Source organism: Leucopleurus acutus (assembly GCF_964270905.1).
Source record: "Leucopleurus acutus genome assembly, chromosome: 5".
Taxonomy (NCBI): Eukaryota; Metazoa; Chordata; class Mammalia; order Artiodactyla; family Delphinidae; genus Leucopleurus; species Leucopleurus acutus.
The window spans coordinates 128,174,440-128,191,885 of NC_139147.1; the positions used below are offsets into that span (position 1 = coordinate 128,174,440).

The 17,446-nt window shown below is 46.7% G+C and overlaps 1 protein-coding gene across 2 annotated transcripts in view; it reads right to left on the reverse strand.

Annotated features, from left to right (window-relative positions):
• Positions 1 to 17,446, reverse strand: part of EPHB1 (EPH receptor B1) — a gene marked incomplete at both ends in the record, with an annotated part of 425,673 nt that overhangs the window by 59,152 nt on the left and 349,075 nt on the right. Inside the window, one exon of one of the 2 annotated variants that reach the window (XM_082839067.1) lies at positions 8,169 to 8,291. The exons of the other annotated variant lie outside the window; for it this stretch is intronic. Coding sequence (XP_082695193.1) covers positions 8,169 to 8,291 — 123 coding nt within the window. The remainder of the gene's footprint in view (positions 1 to 8,168; positions 8,292 to 17,446) is intronic. 2 annotated transcript variants of the gene reach the window in all.

The window sequence follows — 17,446 nt, forward strand, 5'->3', positions numbered from 1 at the left end:
CAGCTGGGGCAAACTCTGGCCAGAAGAAGAAACTCTGGGGGAAGAAGCTTGAGTCTACACCATCCTCCCTTCCTTCCCCGCCCACTGGACCTGGGGCAGGGTGCTTCCCTTGTTCAGCCTCAGCTTTCTCAGCTCTCTTGGACAAAAGGACCTGATCAACTGTGGGGCCTTCCTAACAGGGCGTGGGGTCTCTGAAAAAGTGCTTTGTAAACTACACACTGTTGGAGACACAGGAAAAGACAATCCAGGGGTAGAGAGTGAGGTGGGAAGTGAGGGTAGGGTCATGGGGTAGGGAGTGGGGATGGGTAGTGGAAGAGGAAAGGTAGCAAACATAGGTTTCTGTAGCCTAGCGGGACTTGAAGGAAGCTGATCCAAGACACAGCAGAGCATCTTGCCAGGGGTGCTGGGAAGTCCCCCTGCCAGGTATCTGGGCATGGAGGGTGTCTTCAGGTAAGCCCGGGGCGTTAAAGTCTCGGGTCTCTGGCCCCCTAGCACCGCCACAGACTCCTAGGGAGTGGGAGTCGATGGGCCCTTTTTAGTAGCAAACAGAAAACCAAGACCTTGTGTCACTTGCAATCTGACTGCTGTCACCTGTGATCTTTGACTTCAGGTTCACATACTTTGCTCAGGGAACTATTTTTGCTTTGGGGACACCTTTCCTGTCATTAGGGCCAGAACTTGAGGTCTGTGGTGCTTCGATTTGCCATGATCTGAACTCTATAGAGCTTCCTTTCATATGAGCTCCAAAACATGGCCATCCATTTTTCATCTTTTTAAGAAAAATTCTTAATGCCTAAAAAATATTTTCAACAACTGAAGCATTAGTATTATATTTATTTATTTTTATTTTGGCCGTACTGTGAGGCTTGTGGGATCTTAGTTCCCCAACCGGGGATTGAACCCGGGGCCACGACAGTAAAAGCACTGAGTCCTAACCACTGGACCACCAGGGAACACCCCAGCATTATATTTAAAATAGATACTCACAGGAAATGACTGGGTAGTGGTTATGGTTAGTTCTTTCTGTACAGCTTGCTGACTGATAGTAATTGCAGCCAACCTAACTTTGGTCTGGCTGGACTCTGATTGGCACACATCTTTGCAGCTGACCTTGGACCTTCTCCTACAGCCAAACAACCTCTTGGCTAGGACTGGCACTAAACTAGCTCCAGCTTCGTGCCAGTGATTCTTAGCAGTTGTTCTCAAAGTGTGGCTCCTGTCCAACAGCATCAGCATCACCTGGAAACCTGTTAGAAAATGCAGACTTTCAAGCCCCATTTATATCCAACTGGATCAAAAGTTTAGTACAGGGCCCTGTGACTTGGGTTTCAACTTGCCTCCAGGTGATTCTGATGCCTGGCTCCGGTTTGAGAACCGTGGCCCTCAGTGCTGTCAGCTGAGTGTCATTTTGCCAGTTCCTGTCACTGCCCTCCCAGACAGCTGCTGAAATTATTCCCTACAAGTTTCAGCTCCTTGACAAAGTGAGGAAGAGAGAAAAAGTGGCTCAGCAGCGTTAAATGCCTCAACTATTATATGTAAAATCAGAAGGAAAGAATTTTCAATTTTTGAAAATGAAACATCCAACCTGCCAGCAGACATTTCAAGCACTAGCCGTTGGCTATGTGCCGCGTGGATCCACACACAATTTCAGTCTTTTTTTTTTTTTTTTTTAGCAGCATTGTGAAGTCACACACTGCCTTAGGGAGGGAAAAAGGAAAGCAGAGCTTCTCACTACTAGTTCAAGCTTCCACCGGAAAAGAAACTTTTGAAGAATTAATTTAAACTAGGTTTTTAAAGTATGATTTCCAGCAAGTTTTCACACTATCCTGTGCAAGATAGGTTATGCTAAACCAGGGATAGTAAAACCATGACAGGCATTCCACCACCTTCTGTCCTTGCACCCAGGACAGACATTACTAATTGATCACAACCCTATTTCTCCTCAGCAGAGTTCCCCAGGTACCCATTACCAGGCTACTGGGGTTGGCAAATGAGATGGAATCTAATTAATAGCCACGGTGCTCACAATACCTAATATGTAGATGGCGAGAGTAAACCTAGCTTTCTCTTTTCTCATAGCTTCTTGTATTCATTAGACAACCACATACCTAGATATTACTTATTTTCTTAATATAAGCAAGCACACATAATTAAAAATGGTAAATATCTTGGCCCTCATTGTTATCCTTCTTAAGGAAATAACTGATCATAGTAGAATAGGAGGACCAGAGGATGGGACAAGGGTATTCTAGGAAGAACATGCTCTCCCCAGGTCATCTTTGTGGCACCGCCATATGGGAATACTGAATTCTAGGAGAGTCCCGTCATTTCCAGCCAAGAGGCTTGGGTATTCCAAACTGCTAGCTAGAGTTTGCCATCAGAAACAATGTCTCTATACTTAGCTGTCATTTTCCAGAACAGTGACAAAAGTGGCAGGTAGTGTGGGAGTTACGTCCACCAGACTAAGATCAACCTTATCTGGGTTTCAGTTTTTGCTCTACCGTTAACTCAGTCCAGCCAGTAGCATGGCCTTTGGCAAGCTGTTCACTGAATGTGGATATCCTTACCAGCCTACAAATGCATGCGCGCACACAGATGTGCACGTGCGCGTACACACACACACACACACACACACACACACACGCAAACTAACACACAGGGCTAACAGGGCCATTATGAGAGTTGAATGAGACAATGCTTGTAAAGTATGTACATGTTGAGTGCATGCCAGTTATATTAATCATACTTACAGGCAATATCTATTTGATTTGCTCCTCTGGAAACCCTTCCTGCTGTGATTCTTATCCAGTATGAGGCTACCCTCATCCTGCCCATCCTCGGTCTGAGTGAGCCCAAGAGAGTCAGGCTGGCAGGTGACTTTCTATCAAATCATCCCCAAGAAACACATCCTCTTCTTCAAAGAGAAATGGTGGGCCTTGCTGGCCCCATTCCATCCATATACATCACAAATTCCCTCTCCCCAGCTCTCCTTACCCAGCCCTCTCACCTCAAGCCTCTTTCTCCTTCACAGTAAGCCATCCATGGACATGCTGGATCAGCAGCTGCTGAGTCAGGGGAGGATGCGTTTATTAATTAAAATACAACTGGCATGTCTCCCCTTGGATGACCCCTTATGGTGACACCTCTATTTTCATGCATTTGTCATGCTCAGGGCTGCTACATACAGTTATGTAGGTTGCACGCTGCATGACCCAGGAGCACCATTCATGCTGTAGAGCCCAATTAGACATGGCAGCTCTGCTTTATGCTCTGGGCATGTCTACAGATCAAACCGATCAGAATTAAGCATTGGGGCTTCCCTGGTAGTGCAGTGGTTGGGAGTCCGCCTGCCAATTCAGGGACGCGGGTTCGTGCCCCTGTCCGGGAGGATCCCACCCGCGGCTGGGCCCATGAGCCATGGCCGCTGAGCCTGCGTGTCCGGAGCCTGTGCAACGGGAGAGGCCACAACAGTGAGACGCTTGCATACCACAAAACAAACAAACAAACAAAAAAAGAATTAAGCATCGGATCAGAACTCCACAGGTCAATTGAAGCTGACCTGTGAGTGACTCCTATGAGTCAGATTCATGGTTATAAAAAGCTGACATTCTCCAAAGATATCAGATGGCCGTCTGCCCTCTCTAAAGGGACTTCAATCATTCCCATCATCTGCAGGGAAAAGAGGAAGGAGCAGCCTTCCTCATTCCAGTAGGCTTCTTTCAGAGCACTGAACGACTCGTAACCTCACTCAACCTCTCTCTAGTCTCTCTGCATTCTCCCAAACTCCACCCAGTTCTCCAAATTCTTATCCCTGTTATGGTTTTCCCCCAAAGACATTCAACCCTACACAACAAATGTTTAACTGAGTACCTGAGTGCCACACCAGGCCAAGCATGGGACTCACAGAAGTACTTAAGTTTCATCACTCCCATGGAATTTTAAGCACGGTGATAAAAGAGGGTCACTAAACAAATAATTACATACTGATTAATGAGCTAATTATACAGTTGGCCCTTGAGCGACATGGGTTTGAACTGCACAGGTCCACTTATACGCAGAATTCTTTTCAGTAGGTACTACAGTGCTATGCTATCCACAGCTGGTTGATTCCAGGGATGTGGACCCATGGATACAGAGGGCTGCCTGTCAAGCTATACATGCAGATTTTCAACAGCTCATGGGGGTCGATGCACCTAACCCCTGTGTTGTTCTAGGGTCAAATGTAATTCAGTCCTCTTGATTGGTGTCACACCTGGCTCACAGTGATTTGTTATTTATTCCTTTGTTCAATATCCTCAACAACTGTAGAAGAAACTTTGGAGGTTGGTGCCAATTCTTCAACCTTATAGTTTTTAGATTTTACTCTATTGGCCTTTACCCGCAAGCACAACCTCCAGTCCCACACCCTGGGGGCCAGGCAGCCCCCCTCTCTCTTCAAGGTGTTTAACCTGATGGCCCTTGCTTCTGGTCACAACCTCCATGCCACCAAGCCCACTGGTCACTCCGTTTGCCATGTGTGGGTACATTCCGGTTTAGATGAGTTTACTCACTGCAAAGCAGCCTTCCTTACCACCCTTGATCCCAGCATCGGTCATCTCAAAACTTCTCCACGTTTCCAAGCCCCATAACTGGTCTGCATGCCTCTGAGTCCTTACCTACCATTTCTCAGCACCCCTTCCAGTCCAATCGAAACACAGGTTCATCAGGTTCTTCTCCCCCCTCACTCCTACCACCCACCCTGCTCAGAAAGCAGCCCACTCGCCATTTTCTACAGGATAAAATCCATACTGCAGTCTCTGGATTGCTAAGCCTCAGCCTGATTCCAGACTTAATGCTTGATTCCTACCTTCAGGAAACCCCTCCCTAGCAGCCTCCTCTCAGCCTTGTTCTCAGAATGTGCCGCACAGAGTGTCAGCCCATCCACAGCCTCCAAGCCCTCAGGGGACTCTTCCCTGAGTCCTCTCTGGCCATCAAGCCTCTCCTCCTCCCACCTCCGGGGCTGCGTGTTCTCTGGTCCCTTGTCTTAGCTCTCAGTCTCCTCCCCTCCTCTCATGGAGTGGGACTGCATCTGTGTTAGACACTAACATATCAGCCGGGATTATTAGGCACTGAGTGTGTTTTCCAGAATCCACCACAGTCACAGGCTGTGATCTTTTGAATTCTCAACCTAATCCCTCCTGCAACAAACATAGCCCTCTCCTCTGGAACTGTTCTCAGCAGGAAGGGGCCAGTTTTTCTGCAACCTCTTTGAAATTATCTTGCACCTTCTGGAAGGCCGGAGTGTGCTGGTAAGCATTCAACTACCAGCTCTCCAGAAAACGAAGAAACAAAGACCCCTGATTTGTAGCATTTGCTAATTCTCACGGTGTAAATATTCCTCCCATGGCTAATGTCAAACTACCAACATGATGCCACCGAACACAGGGCTGGGAAAAGATGCACACAACTGGCTCCTGCGAAGTAGTGCAAGCTGGCTCCAGCACACCACTGCTGGAAAGTCATGGTCATTCCCCTCCTTTTGTCATTTAATTTTCCCCTTCTGTCTCATCCTCTCATGAGTTTCACAGAAACTTACTTTCTCTACTAGCTTCCATGCTTGAAAGCTCAGGCCACAGGTGATCTCCTTTGTGAAGTCTTCCTGATGCCCCAACTCACTCCCAGAACAGGGAGCTAAACACTGCTCTATGTTGGTCACAACCTTTGTACATACCTGTGTTGTGGGTTGTGTGAAATAGTGAGCATGTTACTGGCCTGTTTCTCCCCAAGACTGTCAGACCTCTGAACAGGAGAGTGTCGGTTCTTCTCCACACCCACATGCAAAAATTATTCAATAAGAGCTTATTGAGGGAAGGTGGGAAGGAATAGAAGGAAGGAAGGAGAAATGATTTCTGATTCTTCTTCTCATGTTGTGTTACCATTTTGCATCCCACATTTGGTCCCCCAAGCAGAATCTGCCAGGTGGCTAAGGGAAATATTGCCAATTACACTGCATAAATGTTACCTTACAAATTTTTTTTTTAAACTCAACCTTCACACCAGCTCTTTTAGCACAATGTGAAGTCAGTCTCAGTAAGGCAGGGCGTGGGAGAAGCAGGGGTGGTGACAGAGAGAAAGAACCGGAGAGTGGAGAGAGGTTGACACCAGCCAGGAGTGTCTCCTGTTGAAACTGCATCAAGTTACACATAGTGAATTCATATCCGCAGGGATTAGCTCTGTGATTTCTGAATCGTGAGCAGATGGGTGTCAGGTAGAGGGCGGTCAGCAGCACCTGGGTGGAAGTCTTTATCCCAAGCTGCTGGCCATCTTATAAACTGCTGCATGTATCAACCCTCCCTGGGATCAGGTGAGCCATGGCGGGGACTGAGCCTTCTTTGAGCAGAATGCACAAAAACGGCAGCATCAGCAAATGCTACCCAGCATCCAGCAGTTGGTGGGCTCACTCCAAGTTGCCACTCCCCAGCAGGGTCATAAAGTGAGAAGGCTCTTTACTTCTCCCCTGACAAAGTCGGGAGGGGGGCTGACGTGTGCTCTCTGGGATGAAATGCAGTCCAGAACACATTGCTCTAAGCACATGACATAAATAACAACATTAAAATTGCTATCACCATTGCCACATGACATAACAACAATGAACAATGTGGAGGAATAGCATGCCAGACTGAACGCCCTCCCACCCTGCCCAATGCTCTTTCAAGTTTACTGGAGAATTCTGAGCCCCTATGAGTCATCAAATTTATCTGGGATCCAGCCTTCCAAGGCATGATCCTTAGGTCTGTCAGTGTCTAAGGGAGAACAGAAAATTATCTGCACAGAAGTGAATGTCGTGGTTCAGTATTTAATGAAAGTCAATGGGAAATATGTATAGACTCATGTGGATCAGATTATGGTCAGTCGGCTGGAACATGTGAGGGGTTGGTAGGAAGAGAGTTGTGTGTCCTGATAGGGAGAGTCCCAGCACCCACCACAGGGATGCCATGAGTTTGGAGCTCTTTAAGAGGGAAATCAGAGCATGAGAATGGTGGCTTAATGGGGCAAGCTTTCAAATGTGACTTTCAATTTCACAGATGGATTTTTGAACCCTCAGTGGATTAAGAGAGGCAATGAATGGAAAGAGTGTGACTTTCCCCCTAAAGACAATATATGGAGTGGCTGTCTGGAAGACTTTGACTAAACATATTTTATGGAGTTTAAAATATTATTCGGAGAGACAACCCCATGGCTCTCCAAATACTGATGTGAAAAAAAGCACTTCCATACATATGAACTACAAAGAAGAATACAACATATGAGTGAAGAGAGATTGAATAGTGGCTAATACAATTTAAAGAAGAAGAGAAGACAAAGAATGTTGTAGAAACAAAAGTAGGAAAGAGGACACAAAGCAAACACATCTTTGAGAAGATTCAGAAAAGATAGCAGAGGGGGCAGTAAAGAGATTACTTCCAAAGGAATGATATTTTGGGATATTTTACTCATTTACATCAGTAAGGCTGTATCCATTGCCCAACTGACTCAACTACTGACCCATTAAAGGAAGATGAAAATTTTAGATCAGTCTTTAGGTAGAATTTCCTAAGAGCATCTCAGGCAGTTAGTTCTCTGCTGGGCTGGGTTTCTATTCCAATGCAGGGAGCTGGATGAGAGCACACGTTTTGGGACAGAAATGTGTCTTGTATTACCATCCATATCATAGATCTTTTGTTTAAAAATATGGATATGGGTGAGCTTTCTTCTGGAAATAGTGGTCGCTCTTCAGTTTATCATGGTCTGCCTCCAAATCCATGTACATCAGAAAAGGAGAACTGAAAGTGTGGGAAGAAATCTTGGCCCAAAGCCATGGAGATATGAGAGTCAGTGAAGGGGATACTAGGTCCAGCTTCTAGAAATGTATATTTCTCAGTTGGTTACCCTATTTCTCTCTCTTTATCTGCATTTGGTGGTCCATTTCCAAAGTTATTTCTGAATCTTTTTAGACTAGAGTTGACTTCTCTGCAATACCAAAGAAGCTTGGACACCACGAACAAGCTCCCCAAACGATTCTTAGACACACATTGTAGATGGCTTAGATGTATCTTCTGGGGAAAAAGATGGTAGAGAACACCCAGAGCGGTGGGAAGAGGTTGTTTGGACACCAAGAGAACAGAAAGGAGGGGAGGGGAGAGCCATACCTGCTCCGATGACCTCTTCGATTTTCACAAAAGAGACATCAATCTCCTTGGCAAACTCCCGGACAGCTTCGTTGGGGTCCTCATAAGTGAAGGGGTCAATGTAGATCTTCATCCCTGGGGAGCCTTTTTAGAGGAGATAAGCAGGGTTAACATCCCAAAGAGGACACGGTGGTCATTAAGCACTGGCTGATGTCCCCAGCTGTAAGGGTATGACCGGGGCAGGGGTGTCTCTCCTACACATAGGGCTGCCTCTCTTTTCCTTGCTGGGCCTCCCCATCTCCCTTCCCTCTGGGCCACGCTAGCCTGGTTCTCTGTCCTCTACTTCTCCTCTGTATTTTCTTCTGTTTTTGAGCTCTTGATGAAATGTGGAGCAGATTACTTATAAATGACAGATTGGGACCAGTTCCCACACCGGGCACTCACAGAAGGCAAAGAAGCTGATTGATGCCAACCAAATGCATTAGCAGAAAAGTGGTGGTAAAATGGTAGGGCAGATATCAATATTATCAACTTGACAACTTTCCTGAGTGGAGGCCACCGTTAAGGTTATAACTGACGGCTGTGTCCAGGGCTGGAAGAGGGATGAGGATGGATTTAAAAAAAAAAAAGAAAGAAATTGCTATTAGAAAAACCTCAAGATAGGAGTGCTAAGCCAGTATACCAGAAGAGAAAATGGGAAGAGAAAAGCATAGAAAACACTGGGAGAGGAAAGAGCAAAGTCTACATAGAAAAAAAATGAGGTGGAATGAAAGAAAAATGGTGATTGAACCCCCATGCCCTCAGACACAGTGAAGTATGAAAAGTGAATAAAGTGGTGAATGAGAAATACATAAAGGAATATGGACTTTGTCACTGATGTTTACAGTGGCAAGATAAATAGGTGTGCACGGGGACAAAATAGAGAATCGTCATTGCAGAAAAAATACATTCAAAAAGTGGAGGAGAGGGGACAAAAGAAAGGAAATGGAACCCAAAAACAAATGGATTCATCACAATGTCATTTTTCACCGTGTTGGATGTGTCATTAGGCAAGAATGGAGATGGTTTTCCTGGCGGTGATGTAGTGGGAGCTGAGCTTCGAAAGCTGCTCAGCACGGTCTGGCATCGCATTCTTGGGAAGAGCAGCCATTTTCCCTGCCCGTCGCTGCTGTCTGGTTCGTGGAAGAGTCAGGTCAGCAGGGCAGGCAGGTGTGCAAAAGCCCAAGTGCTGTGCCCGCGGTGGAGGCTGGATCTCAGGTTCCCCGAGCTGAGCTCCTCTCAGCGCACCCACCCGGCCACCGTGCTTCTTCTCAGTGAGTCCCAGCCCTGAGCGCGTGGTCTAATTTTGACATATTTCATCCAAAAAACTTCTGGTGACTCTACAGATCCCCCAGATTAATGTTGCCCTGATCACCAGTTCAGGCCAGAGTACAATCCAGAGGGAGGAGGAAGATGCAGCAAACAATTAAAGGGGGATATGTTTTGAAAGCCAAAGAGAGCCAGGTGCTCTGACCAGAGGAATTGCTTCTTTTGAAAGCTGGGTTATTCCCAGTCATGAAATGAAAGCACTCCAAGCATGCTAGGCGGTTTGCTTTAGGGTGGTCGACATCACTCTAGAATGCTCTTTGAAAATTTGGGGATGACAACATTGACTTTGGAATCTGCTGATTGAACTTTGGACAAAGCAAATCCTCATCTTTATAATAGAATGTTCTAATCCCTGGGGGGATGGAGGGAGGGAGAGAAGGGGAGAGAGAGAGAGAGAGAGAGAGAGAGAGAGGGAGAGTTTACTTTAATAACAGTGGACAAAGGGGAAAACAGAATTGGAGGTTCATCCCTTTCTCCTTTGGTGTGGAGAACAAGTGAAGTGCAGGAAGGATTGAAACCACATAGAAAGTCTAACAACCCAGACCAGTATCTCCAGGCAGTCTCACTTTGGGTTTCTCCAGAAGCAACAACTTGAGACAAGGTTTTGAAAGCAAGTGGCTCATCTGGGAGGTGATCCGAAGAAGTAGCCGCAGGCAAGTGTGACAGGTAGGTAGGAAAGGAAGGCAGCCTATGAAAGGTGTGCTCTCAAGGCACTTACTGCCTTGGGACTGTGAGTAACTGACACAGGCTTAACTCCCCAGCCCCTAGGAATCTCTGAGACCATATGCTTCAGAGTTGGCCCACCCTAGGGTGGAGGGAGCTGGCGAAGCTCCACAGGACTCCCATCAGTCATTGGTTGAGGGCTGGCTGCCCTGCTGGGCAGGTGGGTGGGGAGACTCCAGGGCCTGAGAGGCGCTTAGGTGAAGAAACACAGATGCTTCAGGTGGAAGCTGGCTAGTGTGCGCTGGAGGGGTGAGCTCAGGAGACGAGGTCACCACAAAAGACCCACTCAAAATGCCACAGGGGCAGCAGGCCAGTGTCAACAACCTGTGACTTCTTCCCAGTTCTGGGCTGAAATGAGAGAAGGCTCAGAGCCCAGAAGCTGGGATCTAGAGGTGAGGTCACAACACCAAAGCCTCTCACTAGCTGGGAATTCTGAGCCAAGACCACATGCATCTCTTATAACGTCGTTTTCCTCTGCTGACGGAGGAGGGAACACCTTCCTCCTGGGGCGGCTCTGATATTAAGGACCATGTTGCAAGTGATATGCCTAACACGGTGCCTGATGTACAGGGAGGGCTCACAAGCTGATATGCTCGTGATTATTATCAGTAAATTGTTCTAAGAAGTGTTTGGGGCGGTAGGAAGAGGAAGCGGGGGGGGGCGGACATGGGAGATGAGCACTGGGGGGCTGTAAACCGCTTAGGGTTATATTAGTTACTTTAAAAATACCACCTTGTTATTTTGGATCAAGGGCTTTTAAACAATGTATGCTAAGCTGTCCTACAGGAACTCTTCCATGGAAACTAATTAAATAATCTAGAATGTGCTGTAATGAATGGTTTGCAAGTAAAGACATATGTAAGGATGAATGAGAGAGGGTTATGAGTTAATGAGCTCCACAGATACTGGCCCCAATCAGTTCTGGGAAGGAGCTATTCCCAGAAGGTAGAGCTCATCTCTTGATGGTGCCAGGATTCATTTAGGCCAGTGGCGTCCAAGCAAGGGCATCTGCATGGGAGAAAGTTCACATTCTAATCACTGTGTGGTTTATTCACGGGCAGCTGTGCTACCGCACTGGCTTGTGGAATTAAGGAGTGTGTGTGTGTGAGTGCATATGTATGTATGTGAGTGTGTGTGAGTGTACAACTGTGCGTGTGTATGAGTATGTGCGTGTGTGAGCACACACGATGTCTCAGCTGCTGCTCTGGGCCAGGCAGAGGCTTTGGTCATCACTGAAGCTTTTCACAAGAAACCGAGGAGGTGGCACGGAGCCTAGACCTGGTGATGCAATGTCAATTTAGAGCATCCTGCACCTATGCAGGGTAGGAATCAGTTCTTGTTTTCCCTGCAATTGAGGATACCTTTGTTAGACTGAAGAAGGAAAACTGAAATCAGAAGTCTAACAAACGGTTCAAACTCAGTGCTTTTCCTCTGATGAGGGTCAGATAGGGCCAGTCTAGGAATGGCTGTGGGCAGGGTCCCTAGGTCCTAAGTCGGAAGAGTGCTTTGGCGGAACACGTGCACTAATGGCTCTCCCTGTATCCACCTCGTCTCGGGATGACACATCTCTCCAGACCTCGTTCCCACATCACAGCTAACCTTTTTCTAGTCCCAGAAGATGATGAGGAAAAATAAAATGTCTTCAGCTAGGCAGAACAGGTCATTTGTCTTTTGGCTCATTCTGTGTTTCTGCATAAATCCTGCATCAGCCTGTTTCTGCTCCCACTTGCCAGTGAGCAGTTTTTAATTATCAGGGAAATGGTATTTAGTGCAATGAATCACCAGACAGTGAACAAGGAATTCGAGTCAGCTGTGGAGTCGGGCACAGCCAAACGTTTAGAGACAGGGCTCAGAAAATATTCTCAGATGGTGACTGTTGGGGAAATATTATTAATGGCAGTTATAATAAGATCAGATGTAATATAGCTCTATAATGTAAGACATTTTATAATGCTCTGTCCAATGCTTCATATTATTGTTAGTGTTAATATTTATAATATCTTACAGTTTCTGATTATTTTCATCATTTTTAACATAGGTTACATACCTTTGGCACAAAAGTGGTATGTACAGATCTAAACTGGTTGATGGTGCCGAGAGAGAGAAAAGAAAAACTTCAATTTTATGATCTTCTAGTTTACTAATCTCTATTAAAGATCTGATTTGCAGATATGTTTATTCTTTGATCTCAAAACCCATTTATGCTATGAGTGGGGTCACAGCCTGGATTGTTAAAGCTTTAAAGGACCATAGTCCCAGGAGATCTGCAAAATCTCAAACATGAACCAAGGCTTTAAAGATATTAACTTTGGGGAGAAATGACTTCGCCATTATCCAGAGCCTTCCTGCATGGCAGGGAGCAGTCCTTGAAGCACAAGAAACTCCTGAGTATTGTTGGAGATCCTGTAGCAGGAGATTAGTGTGCTCTCAAAAGGGAAGAGGCTGGGATAAATTTGGGGGATGCTGGCAGATTGTGGGGTGTAGCTAAAAAGTCAGCTCGACGTGTTTACAAGTGCCAGGGTCTCAGGGCAGGATAGCGTGGGCTGGTAAAGGGCCAGTTCTAAACAGTAAGTGACATTTAGGTATTAAAAGTGGAAGAAGAAGATGGAATACTGCCATTCAGCCCTCTTGCGCATTCAGAAAGGACAAAATCAGTACCACGGACAGCTTGCGGGTCCCATGAGGGAGGCTTCAGGGTGCCAGGAAGAGCCCAGTGCCCTCCTGCTAGTGGAGGATTCCTAGAATCCCACAGTAGGGTCCAGAAAGCTAGTGCATAAATTAGGTTGTTTTCAGTCGTTGATATCTTGTGTCCCAGCAGGTTTGATGGAGCCATAGGAAAGGGGAACATCTGCCTCCTCATTCCCCATTCTGGATCCAAGGCAGACTTTGTCATGTTCATGACTCACCTAAATTTGGTCCAGATATCTAAGCACAAGAGGGAAGCTGTTTAGGGATCTGCACATAAACTCCGGTTCCTGGGAGGGACCTCATCTAGTCCTCTGCCTCAGAACGTTGATCACCCCTCTTTTTCTCAATGCTGACCAGACACCCAACTAGCCCTGTGCCAGGGACTGTGGAATCTACAGGGAAAACAGAGCTCGTGGAGTTCTCAGGTCACTGAGATGTGAACAAACCGGGGAGCAGTGCCAGAGAGTCTAGAATCAGGATCCCACACCCGGAAACAAGCTGTAAGTGCTGCAGAAACCAGAGAAGGTGGAGGACTGTGGATGCTAGCCTTCAAGGTCAGAGTTCTAGAAGGACAGGTCATGTGGTCCTTCACTGAAGAGGGAGAAGCTTGAAGTGTCATGAGGCACAGCTCAGAGAGAGACCTGCCATTGCGTGAGCAGGGACAGTGTGGTCAGCTTGAGTGTGGAAGGAAGGGGGTGTCTGAGGCGGAACAGTGTTAATGCACTAGTGAGAGGGCCTTGACTACCATCAAAGGCATCTGGATTGCTGCCATTGGACACACAGAGCTGACAACTGTGCCAGCAGCAGGGAAGGGATGAGAGCAAGGCATCAGGGAGTTCACTTTGCTGACAGCCCGCAGCATTCCCTTGCATTGTTGCGGGGAAGGGGCTGGAGGCTGAGAAAACAGCTCTGAGGTTGCTGCTGTAATTACGGTACAAGATAACAGTTTTTAAGCAGAGCATCGCAATGACAACAGCAGAAGAGGCAAAATAAATTTCAAAGGAATAACTGACAGCACTTGGTGAGCAATTAAAGATGAGGAATGAAGGAAGGACCGGAAGAATGAGAATCAATGCCAAGGCTTCCAGAATCAAGTGGTCCTATTAACCAGGTGATGGACTTTGGGAAGGAAACCCTATTGTTAGGGAAGTTTGCACACGTGGCTTTAGACTTTGAATGCTTGGATGAAATATGCAAGGCCTAGAAGTCAGTCAGAAAACTCAGAATGGAAACAGAGCTGAAAGGCTGGATGTGGAATGGTGGATGTGGTGGACACATGAGTTACCCAGAGCTTCACACAGTTGAAGCTGTTGATGTGAAAGGCTGAGGACGGGTAGTTTCTCAGAGCAAATCTACCAGGAAAGGTTGATGGGCACTAGAAACACTTTGCTCCGCCTGCTTGGGGTCAAGACCAGGATGATGGGTGGTTGTCTTTTTCCCTGAAAGAGTGGAGGTCATGGGTGTCCAGCCAAGGCTAGAGGGAGAATCTAAGAGAGGGAGCCCCAGGGTGGGCAACAAGGCTGGTGGAAAAGCATCGAATCTGAGGAAGCTCTTCCTTCCACCTTCTGTTTGGGGGTTTCACCACATTTCAAGATTTGTTCTTAAAACCACAGTTATTGCCTAATATGTGTCTCCAAGAGAAGGAAAGTGGACCACAGGCTACTTGCTATTGAGGAAGGTATTTCAGGAAAAATAGTTTCAGGAAAAAAACATCTCCCTGCTTCTTGGATATCAATGACCAGGACAGTCAGGTCCTTCCAGGCAAGGCCCACTGTCTCTGGGCCACTGAAGTCCTGCCAGGAACCTGAGGGCAACAGCCCAGGAGCTGGGGACTCAAAGGGTTACCCTGGTTTCTAGAGGCTCTGGCTTTGAGCCAGCAGCAGACAAATGGGTGAAGCTAGCTTGTTAAATTTATTTGACATTTAATAAACACTCACTGAACACTCAGCTACCTTTTGCACCTGGGGGCCTTTCCTCCTCTTCCCATAGGCCCTCATTTACTCATGTTCAGGTACTAATGCTCCTGTTAGCTTCAGGAGAGGCAGCCAAAATATCCATGGTCTGTGTCCCTCCTCCAGCTACACCTGACCTTCACCCTGGTGTCCAAAGGTGATTTCCAGTGCGCTGGATGCTGTGTCCTGAACGGTTCAGATACGTCCCTCCCACCCAGAGTCAAGAAAGCTGGGTGCAGAATCTTGGGTCGAATCAAGTCCAGTGTCCTACCTAAAGCAGGAATCCTCTCTACAACATCCTCTACAGCAGCCTTTACTGATATCTGTCTCTGCAAGACCAGAGAGCTTACCTCCCTCCCCACAAAGCAGCCTGTCTCTGTGTGTACAGTTCCAGTTTGGGGGGCTGTTCATATATTGAATCAAAGTCTGCCTACTTGGATCTCTCACCGATGGTTCCATTTAACACAACAAATCACAACAGTATCACCTTTCTTTTGCTGTGATGGTGTCATGCTTTTGACCCCCAGGCTCCTCCCTGCACTTCTCCAGCACCAAATCGGTTGGTGTCTCTGAGGTGACAGGTCAGGACTTGGCACCCTCCATGGGTCAGCTGCTTTGTTGACAAAGTCCTTCTTGACACATGGGGTCCCCAGAACCAAGATCGTCCTTCTAGATGTGTTCTCACCAGCACAGAGGACAGCATTTCTGTGTATCACCTCCTCTGATCCCAACTTTAATCGTGACCACAGAGTCATAAAACTCTGGACAGGCTACTTGACTTCTCTGAGGCTCTGTTTCTTCACATGCCAAATCTACCTCATGGGATGGTTATGAGGCTGAAATTAGTTAATTTAAAGTTACTGTGCTCAACATAGTAAGTGCTCAAATTGGAGGCTTTTAGTAGTAGTATTCTGCATTAGTAACAGTGCTTAGCCTTTTTTATTAGCTTTTTCTCACTCCTATTAGGCATGTGATCAACTAAGTACTGAAACTTTTCCATACAAACAGATAGCAAGTCAGGTCTCCTGCTTTTTGTAGTGCTTTATTTTTGTTTTAACCAACACTAGCTTCTAGATTTATCCCTCTACCATTTTGTCTTGCAGATTTCAAATTGCGTTCAAAGCTGTTGTATAGTTCTGAATTTTGATTCTGTCTTCTGTGGAGTTCCTTGAGCCACCCGACTGTTACCTACAGACTTGATAAGCATCCCTAGGCTTGCACCTGACTCATGAATTTAAAAAACAATCAAACAAACAAGAGATTGAATTGGACGAGAACGAGAATAAAACTGGTGACTTCCTTCCTGACTGACAGACTCACTAACCCACTATCTTTTCGTATGCTGACCAGCTCTGTACCCACTTTACAATGCTTTCCCATGGGAGATCATAAAATATTTTTGCCAAAATAAAAATCCACTACATATAAAATTCCTCTTGAATTTACTAAATGCGTAACCCTAGTAAATGAGATGAGGTCCCCGTAACTTTTCTTAACAATCCTGTGTTCGTTCCCAATGATTTAGTTTTAGAAACCATCTGCTTCCCAGTCTCTGGAGCATTTGGCAGGGATCAAGCTCACCCTCCTGTTCTGTGGTCCCTGTGTTCTGTCCTCTTGTCCTGTGTGAAAATTAGTGTGTTTGCCAGTCTTATGGTCTTTAGACACATATCTTATCTGTTTTTGCTTTTCTCAAAGCTTAACAAAAGTAGCTCGGTGATTATATCTGCAGTTGCCTGTAACAAGGAGATGATTCTGTTAGGGTTGCTTTCTGAAAGCCCTTGACCCCTTACCAAGCCCTTACCTTCTTCTCTCCCCACCCCTGCACACTCCATCCATCTCAGAAATCAGTGCAGTGTCAATCACCATCAAGTGTATAGTTGTCCATCCAAGCCCCATAAGTACCTGGTAACACTTCCAAAATGTAGCATCAGCTGGAAGTTTTCTAAAGACAGATTACCCAGCCTACCCTAGCCCACCTGGATCATCCCATCCAGGCAATTTTTAGGCAGCCAGCACCTTCTGCGGACTGGCCCACGGAAACCATGAGAACACTCTGTCTGTCTGCCTCTTCCCCGACATGGGAAACCCACACTCCCACCCACCCTTGAACATGAACCACAGGTTCCCAGGCTCTTCAGTCCAGCATCCATGCACTTTCACTTCCCTACCTGCCTTCCCTCTAGTCTCTTTCACCCAAATCAAATCCCCCCTTACAAGTCTGTTCTCTGTGCTGCAGGCTCAGAGCGGGGATGTAAGCCGGTGCCTTAGGGAGCACTTGGCATTCTCAAATTGACCAGATCTGCCAGGGCTTCACGGACTAGAGAAGGTATTATGTTTGCCAACATTTCTGTTATGTCTCCTTCAGCCTTTGCATCAGCTTGAAAGGTAGGTCTGGGAGGGCAGGGGCCGCTGACCTCTGTATGTGGCCCTATGCCCTCCCTGCCTGGGGGGAAGAGAGGCAGGGGCCCTCTCGGGTACTGATGAGTGAGGCTGGGGAACTGCTGCAGGTTTTCTGTCCCTCTCAGGGCAGGAAGCACTTAGATGTCCAGGTTACCATCCACGTCCCAC